The 12,582-nt window shown below is 44.9% G+C and overlaps 1 protein-coding gene across 5 annotated transcripts in view; it reads left to right on the forward strand.

Moving 5' to 3' along the window:
* Positions 1–12,582, forward strand: part of LOC309523675 (low-density lipoprotein receptor-related protein 1) — a 217,355-nt gene that overhangs the window by 165,090 nt on the left and 39,683 nt on the right. For all 5 annotated transcript variants that reach the window (XM_082207669.1, XM_082207671.1, XM_082207670.1 and 2 more), the window contains 3 exons: positions 7,642–7,785; positions 10,162–10,398; positions 10,910–11,090. In XM_082207669.1, coding sequence (XP_082063795.1) covers positions 7,642–7,785; positions 10,162–10,398; positions 10,910–11,090 — 562 coding nt within the window. The remainder of the gene's footprint in view (positions 1–7,641; positions 7,786–10,161; positions 10,399–10,909; positions 11,091–12,582) is intronic.

The following is a 12,582-nucleotide window of genomic DNA, read 5'->3' on the forward strand; positions in this document are numbered from 1 at the left end:
CACTCTCTGCATCCCATTCATTGCTTCTGTATCTATTCTTCTGTCACAACTACCATCAGTATGGCATCAGATTGAGTAATCAGTTTATTCTTGCATTCCATGTCCTGCTCACTTAGCATCACAGAGAGTGGTCCAGCCATCCTTCCTGCATCCTATTTTATCATCCATATCTGGTCAGTCCATTCTTGAGGCCAGTTTTTTAATTATCCACATAGCATTGGTCTGACTAGTCTCTCTGCCTTGGCCATATATTGATTGAACTGCCCACCCTCCTGCCGTGGTCGGTTGTATAGGTGGTTCATTTTTATCAGGACTCTACTGAATGGCAACAAAGGAATGTCTTGCCACCCTGCTTTCTCATTATTTTCATGTATGAGCAACAAAGGTCCCTGAGGTTGTTTTTAGCAACAGGCTCAGAACAGTGTGCCATTCTGCAATACTGCCTTATCTGTAGGCAGCTACTTAATGATCATTTAGAAGGTGATGTATTCACACATACTTTCCCTCTCTCAGAATGGGAAAGGTTGTCCAGTGGCGTACTCTGCTCAATTACAAACTAGGTTTGGAAGATTATCTATATAGAACTGATTGGTTTAATTTGAGAATAGAGCTTAACACTTGCTAGATTTCATCTAATGCCATCTGTGGTATTAGAGGGTAGGTTGTTTAAGATTCCGTACAGTTCTTAGCTTTGTCACTGCCAGATGCAGAAAGAGGATCTTCCTCACTGTTTGTTTGATTGCCAATTGTCTCAAGCAAGAGTAAAAATATCCTGCTGATATGTTAAAGAAAAGCACTAATTGGTCTGACCTCCAAAAGTTAGGGGTTTTTGCTTTTTAGGAATGGCTTCAGGATAACAAGTAAAGCTGCTACATTTTTTTATTATGTTAGCTAGGCCATGGGTGGATTCTGTTAAGTGCTGGAGGAGGAGAGGGGAACACACAAGTCTGAGGCTTGCTGCAGCTCAATCTGTTCAATGATCTGCCCACCTTGTGTGCATTATACCAGGAGAAAACAGGATGATAGAGCATTCCAGACTGATTAGTGCTTGAGCCCTAAAACAGGACAAGGGAGAGAGGTGTTGAGGCTATCTTTCTTGCTAAAATGTTTTTATTGTCAGTAGAAATTTTATTGTTGGAAGTGGGAAATTCTGACCGAAACTGACTATTTATTCTGACAATTTATTTGGTTTCTGCATAGAAAGGTAGCACATTGCTGTCCTTTGCATTTCATGCACATGCACATATTTGCTTACATGAGCATCTGATGAAGTGGACTTTAGCTCATGAAGACTTATGCCACAATAAAGGGCAGTTCTGAACACATATACTAGGGAGTAAGCCCCACTGGAAATAATGGAACTCGCTTCTAAATAGACATGAATATACAGTATTTGCATTGTAAATATGTTTCTCTTTTAAGGTACCAGCAAGAGTCTACATTCTTTTTGCTATAACAACAGGCTGGTTTGCACATTTATGGTTTCCTGTGAACAAGCAGTGGGGCTAGTGCATGCTGCTTAGTCACTCCCACTTTGCTTTGCTCTGCATACAATAGTGAGAAACAAACCATGTGATTTGGCCTAGTTTTGCATGTGAACCAGTAATCATCATTTGTTTTGCTCTAATCTAGGGTTGCCATATCTTGGAAGAGAAGAAAAGAGGACAGCCTGAGCTGGGGAAAGAGGCATGTAGGGCTGCCGCTGCGGCACCCCCTCGCACCTCTTTCCCTGGCTCAGGCTGGCAGCAGCCACGGCATGCAGAGCAGCCCGAGCTGCCCAAGACCCCCCCCAACCCCAAACCCAGACATTTCCTTTAAAATGTAAACATCCACCCAGATGGGCATGTTAGGCCCCCCCCCAATGTCTGGGTTTTCCTGGATGTATGGCAACCTTATCTAATCAAACCATGAGTGAAAGCTAAGGTTTGTTCCTAGCTTATCAGTAATGGTTTGCTTGGGAGAAACAAACCACATATGCTGGTTTGCACATAATGCTAAACCAAGATGCGTGGTTTGCTTCACGTTGCTTCAGGCACAATTAAAACAATTACAATCAAAACAACCACACCTCTGGTATTTATAGCTCTGAGCAATGAATAATGGGGGTAAGCCCTTACCCTTCCACTCAACAGCCATAGACTTTTATGAGTTGTACACACATCTCTTCTTGTTCTGGTTTCACAAGAAGGTTGGCAGTGGCTGGTATTGTTCCTGCTGCCTCCCACCAGGTGCTTCAAGAATGCTAATTAGTTGGTATATTAAAGGGTCATTTGCATTATTTCCCTTTGGATTTAAATGGTTGTTAGTTCAACTTAGCTGTTGTTTCCTGTCAGCGGCAGCAGGAACACATGTTATAGGTCTTAAAAGGTTTAGCAGCAACTTCACCCAAGGAGGATTAAGCACCTCCTTCACCCTAGCAGATCTAATGAGAAGTGTTACTGCTCACCAAAATTCATAGGATGCTCTGCTTACCAGGTGCCCAAGCATGTAAATGCCCACCTTTCTGCCTGGCCTCATTGGTTGTACTCTCATAGCTGCTTTTCAGAATCCCCCATTCTGGGTCTTGCACATGTCCCTCACACTCATTCTTCTCCATACAACTGCTGGCCTAGCCCCCTTTTGCCCTTCTAACTGCCTGTTTGTTCACGGCACCTGCTCTCATATATCTTTGCACCCAAAGTTTTGTTTGAATTCCTCCCAAGCAGTCGCCCTTTCAGTGAGCTGCTGTCATGTGGTGGCAAAGAGAATGAACTTTACAATATAGAACCTCATGTTAGAATGTCACCTCTGCCATGAACTCCCCAGGTGGCTTTAGCTCGGTCATCCTGCATCAGCTTCTATCACCCCATCTGCACTTTGGGGATAATAATGTTCACCTAGCTTGCAAGAATGTTTTAAGAATCACAACAAAATAATGGTCTGGATCTAGACTGAGCGGGAAATCTACATAGTGCTAAGTCATCACAAGGCTTTCTGCTTGTGCAACAGAGTGTTCTCCCCCTGTGTGCCCCCTAAATCTATTCTTGTGATTCTACAGAGCAGATTTGGGGAGGGTGCAGGGTGCATGCAGTGGATGGAGATGGGGAGAGAGTCCAGTTGTGCAAGGAGAAACCCTTCCCCTGATGGGATGATGATGGTGACAATAACTCTATCTATCATCTACCTACCTACCACCTATCATCCATCCATCTATCTATCATCTATCTATCTGTCATCTATCTATCCAACCAACCAACCAACCAACCAACCAACCAATCAACTCATCTGACTGGGTTGTCCCAGCCACTCTGGGCAGCTTCCAGCAAATTAAAACAACAATTTAAAAAAATTAGGGCTCAGTTCCAGCTGATTTTATTTCCTTTGGGGGGGGGATATTATTTACAGAAAGTATATTGACAATCCGACAGACAGTGAACTGGCATAATTAGTGATGGGTTAGTTGAATACTGACCTAAGCTGTTTGAACTTAATTGGTTGGACTTAAGTCATGAGGACTAACTTGTGCCATTGTTTCTATGGGACCTAAATTCAGCCAACTTAGTCTGGATCTAACTGAATGCACATGAAATCCTTTGAACACCTGAAAGCAAATGCTTCTTTCTTTATCAACTGTGTTTATACACTTAACTCTTGTTAGTGCTTCTTCATGACCCAGCTCGGCGCTGCCCAGTGCAAAAAATGGCAGACCCTCTTCTTGTGCTTTGTCCAGTGGCTGCTTGTCTGCTATTGTTGTTAAGATGCCCAGAGTGCCTCTCTCTAGTACAGGTCAATCCAAACTAGGGGAGAAGGTGGGGAGGACATCTGGAGGGAATACAACATGCTGCCTGCTTATGATATCAGGCAGTGGTTTCCTTTGTACTACAGTGTTCAGATCTGTGACAAACCCATGCTTCCCGAAACTAGAGGTGAAAGGTTTTGAGTGTGCCAGCCTCTGAATGGATCATGGGAGCAGTTTTTGGACTTCTCACAGGCATCTGGTTGTCCACTGTGAGAACAGGAAGCTGGACTAGATAGGCCACTGGCCTGATCCAACAGGGTTCTTTTTATGTTCTTAGTCTTACCCACAGCATTTGTATATTAAGGCAGCAACCATTTTGCATGGAGGGTTCCGGTCCCAGCCCTCATGCATAAGCGTGCTCTGCCCCATTAACACTCTGCCCTGCCCCCATTACGCCCTCCCTTCTGCCCTCTTCTGGGTCCAAAAGGACCTGTGCGTCAGCGATCGTGCATCAATTGGACGCTCTTAAAACGATTACCTCCTATATACACCTAATAATGTAAAAGTGTTACTATGACAAACAGGTGTTCAGAAATACATTTGTCATACAGGTACACTAATCACAATTGGGTTTGGCCTCAGCTTCCTACAAACCAACATTTGGAGGGCCCTTGCTTAACAGAGAAGAGACCAGCATGCCATTTCGTGTGTGTGAAGAATTAAGATACTTTGTGCATTGTGCTAGCGTGCAGAACAGCAATATAAGCTCTCCTGGAAGCTGACCACATCTTGTCTGAAACCTCGGTGGGGTGTGTGTGTGTGTGTGTGTGTGTGTGTGTGTGTGTTCTAGCTCCCCCCCTCCCCCCTCCCCCCTCCCGCTTCAGCGGCGCTCCAGTTCCGCTTCCTCCAGCTCCTGTTACAGATGGTTGTCAAGTTCTCTCAGAAGTGTGTGCGCTGGTTGCAAAGAGCCTCATGTATTTAATTCAGGTTAACTTACTGGAAATTACTTCTAGTCTGACCAGCATTTGAGTATTGGCTGTTTCTGACCTCAAATCTAATCACCCAGTCTATGCTAAAACCTGATAACATTAGCTGTGCCCCAAGTGGGCCCTCTTGAACATTTGGTTATCTCCCAGCAGCTCTTTCACAGAGAGAGAGAGAGAGCTCTCAAAAGCCATTTCCAGAGAGGACTCTGCAGCATATGATTGATTGATTGATTACTGCCCTGCAGAAAAGGAAAGAATTAAGCAGATGTGGCATCTTGAAATATTAATGGCTTCCTCCAAGGGCTGTTCTCGCTTCTTCCCCAGAGCAGATATATTTGACTAGGTCACAGTGCTCCCAGGAAAATCCTTGAACGGTGGCTGAAACTTTTTCTGGCGCTCAGTGGTGTGCTTCATTCTCTCCCCTCCCCATCAATCAGCACCCTGCACTCTTCCGCCTCTCCCCGCAAAGCCCTTCCATTCATTGTACTTAATCAGTTTGCGTGTTGAAAATCCTCTTAGAGCCTTCGGTTGGCTGCTTAGGATTCACTGAACCATTAAGCTAATTGGCAGATTTCAGGGAGGGAAGTCTCTGTATCATCTGGGATGGCTACCACTCAGTGTATTCCCTAACTCAGAGCTTTCCAAACTTTTCATGTTGGTGACACACTTTTTAAACATGCATCATTTTGTGACACAGTAATTCAGTTTTAATAGCAAACCAGAGGTTAAGCTAACCCCTTTCCAGTTCCGGGAGGAGCATGGGGAGGGTTTACGCGACACACCTACATACTGCAGCCAACACACTAACATGTCGTGACACACAGTTTGGAAAGCTCTGCCCTAACTAATAAAGCCAGGACTAAAATGGGTGGGGTTGTGGCATTCAGGGTCCTCTTAAGGCCAGATTTGAGAACTTGTGGCCTTCAGATGTTGTTTGTTGTGTAACCATACCCATGATACGGGTTCCCCACTTGCTTCTTTTTGACCTGGGTACAAGGCTGCATGGGATGACAGCCAGAAGTGCCCAAAAGAGGATGTACGTTTGATTCTCAGATCCTCTTTCTGAGTATCTGCGTAATGAACTAGGCAGCATCTTGTGCAACAGTCTGGAGGGAAGTGTGTCACATGATCATGCATCTCACCAAAATGAGCCAGCTCAGTTAAAACAAGCTGCAGATCATGAAAGCACAGTTCAAAAGTTGAAAGGAGCATCTTTCCTAACAATTCTTGTTAAACCTATTACTATTAGCTTAGAGTTGCTGACTCTGAAAATGGTTCTGAAGCCTCAGCTGGTGCAAAATGCAGTGGTCAAAAATTCGACTGATGCCTCTCAACTTTGATCATATGTCACCAGTCTTAAATGAACTCCAGTGGCTGCCTCTTTGTGTCTGATCCCAATTCAGAGCGTTGGTGCTTTTGCTTAAAGCTCTTTTAAAGCTTAAGGACCAAATGATTGAGCTACCCTGCCCACACACCATCAGCCACTGATGCCCTTCTCCCAAATGCCACCTCCATCAGAGGTGAGGTTTGTTAAAACTCATGAGAGGTGTGTGCTTTGTTCCTGTTGTTTTGTTTCACCTTTTCCCCTATTCGGGAGTTACGCCTGGCACCAATTTTGCTGTTTTTCAGATGCCAGGCAAAAACTTTTACAACATTTTTACTAGCATAGATAGTGGTGCTGTGGTCTAAACCACAGAGCCTAGGGCTTGCCGATCAGAAGGTCGGTGGTTCGAATCCCTGCGACGGGGTGAGCTCCTGTTGCTCAGTCCCAGCTCCTGCCAACCTAGCAGTTCAAAAGAATGTCAAAGTGCATGTAGATAAATAGGTACTGCTCCGGCGGGAAGGTAAACGGCGTTTCCGTGCGCTGCTCTGGTTCGCCAGAAGCTGCTTAGTCATGCTGGCCACATGACCCGGAAGCTGTACGCCGGCTCCCTTGGCCAATAAAGCGAGATGAGTGCTGCAACCCCAGAGTCGTCCACGACTGGACCTAACAGTCAGGGGTCCCCTTACATTTAATGTCATAATTGCACTTCTTTCTCCTGGTTGTTTTGAGTGTACTCTGGTGTTGTTTTATTTGTTCTTTTGCAAACTACTTTGAAATGTTTGATAGAAGGTGGTATATAAAGATTTTAAGTAAGTAATAAAATTGAGTGAATTTCCCAAGGAGTGTCTGCGTTTCTTAACCTGTAGATGCAGCACCTCTAGACAGAATAGTAGCTTTTATAAGAATAGGTAGAATAATAGAAATTATCCCAATTTCTCTTTAGCTGATAGCAAGATCTCATCTAATTGAAACCACCCCCAGCTTTATGACACACTATTGACTTTGTGTGTGATTGACAAAAACTTCCTATAAATCTATCTGCAAGCCATGCACATTTGAATTTAGGTCAGACTGAAGTCAGAAGATCATAGACCTCTAATATAAACTATAAATAATGTGAATGGATGTGAAAGAAATCCAGATTGATACATCTATAGGGAATCCCACAGTTGTTTTTGATGTTATCATTCTTATTTCTAAAGCACCTGTGCATGCTTTCTAGGGTAGAGTCTGAAAGCACTTGGTGCAGCTACCTTGCTGAAGCTAAGCAGGCCTTTGTTTGGTCCCTGTTTGGATGGGTGACTCCCTGGGATCCACATGCACAACATTGCCTTTGGTTCTACAGTAGAAGAATGGTTGGATGTAAATGTAGGTGATAGATAGGTAGATAGATAGATAGATAGGTAGATAGATAGATAGATAGATAGATAGATAGATATAAACACATACAGACCATCATTCACTTGACATTTCTCCAATATGACCTTGCTGTTCATACTTGGGGCATGTCAAGTGCATTTGCGCTCACGGATGGTTTTAAGAATCACAGTGGAAGATAAAAGATGTAGGCTGTGTAGTTAATAAATTGTATGGACTTTTCTTTGTTGCTGCAGTGAGGAGTCATGCCTGTGAACAGGACCAGTTTGGCAAACCAGGTGGCTGCTCTGACATCTGCCTCCTTGGAAACAGCCACAAGACCCGGACATGCCGATGCCGGTCAGGATTCAGCCTAGGCAGCGATGGAAAGTCTTGCAAAAGTAAGTGGCCTGCAGACACTGAGGCTGGGGTGAGGTGGGGAGGAAACTTTGCCTTTCACTTTTAGTCAGCAGCAATTTGCCTGAATGGTCTCACCCTGTGAATCATGATTGTCAGCCAGCATATATTATACAAAGGTGTTTGGTGAGACAGGGTCACTTGTGCATCCTGTTGACAAATAGGGAACATTATGGCGGCAGAAGCAAAGTCGAGAGTGAGACCGATGACTGGTGAACTTATTCAGGGCAAAGAAACAGGGGAGAGACTTGGAAACTCATGACAGAATCCTAAGATTTGAGTATTTTTGGTGGAGTTGGACCAACTTTGGATGAATCCACCACCACTTCACCCTGTGCCATAGCATGGCTTTCCAGCAAAATAAGCAAATATATTATGCAGGAATCAGAAGGTAGCACCATTTTATCACCACAGCATTGTCCATTTGTATCCTGATTGGTGCTATCAAACCCACCATGACAGCCTTGTGGAGAAATAAGTCTTGGCCCCAAGCTCCCTGTTGGCCTGGAGGAAGAGCAGCACAGAGGGAGTGCTAGAGGGGCAGTTGGGAGCCCAGATCTCCCCACTGAGCTCTCTCTCTCTGGATTGGTGTGTGTGTGTGTGTCCTGAATGTACCAGCATTATTTCATGAGCCTGTGGCTTATGGCCTAATGGCTCTTCTCCTGATGGGAAGCTGATGCTTTTAACATTCTATACATGAGGTAGTAGGCAAAGGTCCTATCCAGGCATCCTGCCACCATCAGATCTGCACTAAAGAAAAGCCCCAAGTGACCTCTGAACTACTGCCTATGTGATCTGGGTGCAAGGGAGCAGAGGCACACATGAAATCAGCCCCAGTTCCCGGAATACCAGATGATGCAATGTGACAGATGTACTGTATGAGCCAATCTGTTTGTGGATATAAAGCTGCTGGTCCAGAGTCCAACTTGTGGTTGGTTTTAGGCCAGGAAAAATCCTTGCACAAGAAGGGATACGGGTTGCCAGATAAATACCACAGTGTGAAAAGCTGTTAGTCACCAAGCATCTGTCCTCCTTCTTCTTTTTAACTCATCAGTTCAATGGAAAAGGCCAGAACCTGCAAACCTTCCTGATCTCCAGTTTTCCTTCAATCTCATAGATACTGACTATGCCCTAGAGGCTGAAGACCAAGCAGTTGGCTGGGTTTCCTTGGCTGTAGACTAGGCACAAACAGAATAAGTTTAGAAGTGGAAGGGAAAACGCTTAGCAGCCCGAGTGAAGAAATGCTCAGTGGTCCTCATGATTCTGAGCAAGAGCTTGTGGATATGGGGGCAGTATTGCTGAATGATAGTAAATGCAGCGAGGGCTCACAGTGCCTTTCCCTGTGGCTCCTATGAGGCTTCCAAATGTATAATTTTAAAATTCCCCTCTCCCCCCCCATCCTAGCAACATTAGGACTGTGATTTCCATATGCAGATCAGTAAAATAATTTCACGTGATGCATTCCACTTAAGGGATTGTTGTCCCAAAACGTGGACAACTTTCTACTTCTCTTTATGGGCATTGCTTCGTGCACTATGCAGTCCCATGGCCAGCTACTTGCCCTTAACCATCCTTCTGTTCTTACCCAAACATGCCAAATGTAATTGAGGCATATAAGCCAATTGAAGTATATGACTCCAAATGTATGGGGTGTTGCTGTTGTTTTTGTATGTTGGATTATTTGCTCTCTAGGGCTGGTGTTTAGCTATTGCTTGCTTACGATTTTAAGCAGCATGGGAGAGAATTTGCAGCTATGTAGTCTTTCAATGCAAAATATGCAACAGTTTGCAATAAGGAAATGAACTTGAGGAATCAAAACAGAAGTTGAAATATATGCAGGTGACATTGTTTTCAGATAGCTGCTTTCTGACTTAGCAAGCAGAAACTAGCTCTGGTCCTCTCTGCTTCCCCTGTTTTCAAGAATAGAGATGACTACTGCTTGTCTTTTCGTGGTTGTAGGTGGAAATTAGATGCACCATACGGAGGCGGACTTTAAAAGGGGATTGAACAAATGATGGATAAGTCTTTCAGTGGCTACAGATCATGATAGTTATATGCAGTCTCCAAGTTTTAAGAGGCAAATATGCCTCTGAATACCAGTCGCTGGGGAGCAGCAGGGGAAGAGTGATGGTTGCCTTCGTGCCTTGTTTGTAGGCTGCCCAAAGGCATCTGGTTGGCTGCCATGGAAAACAGGATGGTGAGCTAGATGGACAGTTGGGCTTATTCATCAGGGCTCTTCTTACGGGTTTTAGTTTGGTCATTGTGGAAGACAGGAGTGCCCAAGCTTCTAGATGAGCTTCAGTGCAAATCAAAGTTAGTCTAGCTTTGTTGTTTTGATGCTTCCCATTGTCATTTTCCAGAGCCAGAGCACGAGCTGTTCCTTGTTTATGGCAAAGGTCGGCCAGGCATCATCCGTGGGATGGACATGGGGGCCAAAGTTCCTGATGAGCACATGATCCCCATTGAAAACTTGATGAACCCCAGGGCCCTGGATTTCCATGCAGAGACTGGCTTCATTTACTTTGCTGACACCACCAGCTACCTGATTGGGCGACAGAAGATTGATGGAACGGACAGGGAAACAATCCTGAAAGATGGTATGTACCCCTTTCATCCAGGCAATAGTCTGCTTCAGTATCTTAGGTGCTGGTCTGGTTTCCTTGTACAGTCTGTGTGGGGCTTGGAGTAGAGAGAGCGAGGTTCAAGTGCCTACTTACAAGAAAGGGTAGAATTTGGATTTTGGTACACAATTTTGCTCAGAATGTAGGTCAGCTGATGGGTGTCAGAAAAGTGCACAACACAGCACAGATTGTATTATTTTCACGCATAGATTTCTTTATGTTTTTTCTTGGGTACCAACCCGAATGTTGTGTTCTGCTGCTGAATCTCTCTCTCTGCGTCTTTTGCAGAGTAGGTGTGGTCTGCACATGTGTGTCCATCATGCCTCGTGCCTTGTCTGTTTCAGTAGAAATCAAACCAACGGAGTACATGGCACCATTCATATGGCCGTGTCACTTTCACTTCAGTCCTCAGTTTCTGATGTGTCCCCATCTGCCTGGTTTGCTTTTGCTTTTGCTGAGTATGATTGTTGATTTTAACTCCTTCTAGGCATTCACAATGTGGAAGGCATCGCTGTGGACTGGATGGGAAATAACCTCTACTGGACTGATGATGGGCCCAAGAAGACAATCAGTGTTGCCCGGCTATCAAAGGCTGCACAGACCAGGAAGACTCTGATTGAAGGACAGATGACTCATCCTCGAGCCATTGTGGTGGACCCCTTGAATGGGTGGGTGTCACCATGCCATTCCAGTGAGGACCAGGGAGCCTACTTTTGGCTGCTGTTTAATAAGGATGGGAATGTAACAGGGAAGCAAAGCAAAAAGTGGGCATGCACAGAACCTGTTATCCAAACTTCAGTTGACTTCTCTGCCTAACCTATTTCACAGAATTGTTCTAATAGGGAAGGGGAGAATCACACCACCTTGAGTTCCTTGGAGGAAAGATGGGATATAAATTAGATAAACAAGCTGGCCAAGAGGAATAAGATAGGCTGAACACCCCCAAGCTTGTGGGAAGTATTGTTGCACACCACCCCAGTCTCTGAGCAGAGTAAAATTTCAGGGGTTCCAGGCATGCTTACCCAAGGTCTGTGTTTCCTTTTGGAAGCGAGGCACAATGGAGTTGATGGTGTCTTTACAATACAGTGGAACCTCGGTTGTTGAACTTAATCCGTTCCGGAAGACCATTCAACTTCCGAAACATTCAACAACCAAGGCACAATTGCCAGTTGGTAATTGCAATGGAGAAAATGGAGAAACGCGCCTCAGAAGACATTACCTGGCTTATATTCTAACACTTGCTAAATCTAGTGTCTGACATCTGGTTTTAGCACTCCAAGCATTGATTAAATTCTAACATTTACTGAATCCAGGAGTTTAGGGTGTCTAGCACCCGCAAACTCATAACAGTATATACCTTCAGCCCCAATAGCAAACCTTTCTTTGCCTGCTCACTGCAACTTCTTCAGTGTCTTTCATAAAGGAATTCCTGGCAGTCGCGGCCTGTTTTTGACTAGATTATGCTAGGCCTGGATTTGTCCGGAGCTGTAGCCCTACGTTCCAAATAGTGTCACTCACATGTTTGTGCAGTTCACTGAGCCTCTTGCATGTGATACGGGCCAGAGAGTTTTCACTCACCAGGAGGGAATTGTTTTGGTTCGTTTCCTGCTGCATCGTCTCCCCAAAGACTTCAGCTCAAGAGTTCATTCTGTTTTCACACTGGTGTCTCTAGGGCTGCCAGTCCCTGGGGGATTAAAAGGCCACATCCTGCTCTTAGGAGCTGCTCAGACAGGCCCAGCAGGGAGTGGAATTGCAATGTGTACACACTCACAAGCTCTCTCTCTTGAGTCAGGAAGCACAGTGGGTGGGTGGGGAAAGGCAAAGAGGGGGGGGGGGATAAACTTTAATTCTATCAAATGAGCTGTTTCCTCCTTGTCCCTATCACTATTATCAATAGTGTGTGTGTGTGTGTGTGTGTGTGTGTGTGCGCGCGCGCTGTGATTATTCTCCATCACTCCCTTTCCTCCACCCCACCTGCTCAGCTCATCAGACAGGGTTCAATAATCTTAATTTCCAAGTATTTCCAAGTCTCGATGCTGGTCATTCAGAAGAGCCAATTGCTGTGCCACCTGACCTTTCAAGCTTGCATGTGTCTGTATCTGTTCGTGCAATGCTTTTCCAGACAGTACAGCGCAATGTATCTGGCGAGGATTGAATTAG

Source organism: Podarcis vaucheri, assembly GCF_965113315.1.
Source record: "Podarcis vaucheri genome assembly, chromosome: 2".
NCBI lineage: Eukaryota > Metazoa > Chordata > Lepidosauria > Squamata > Lacertidae > Podarcis > Podarcis vaucheri.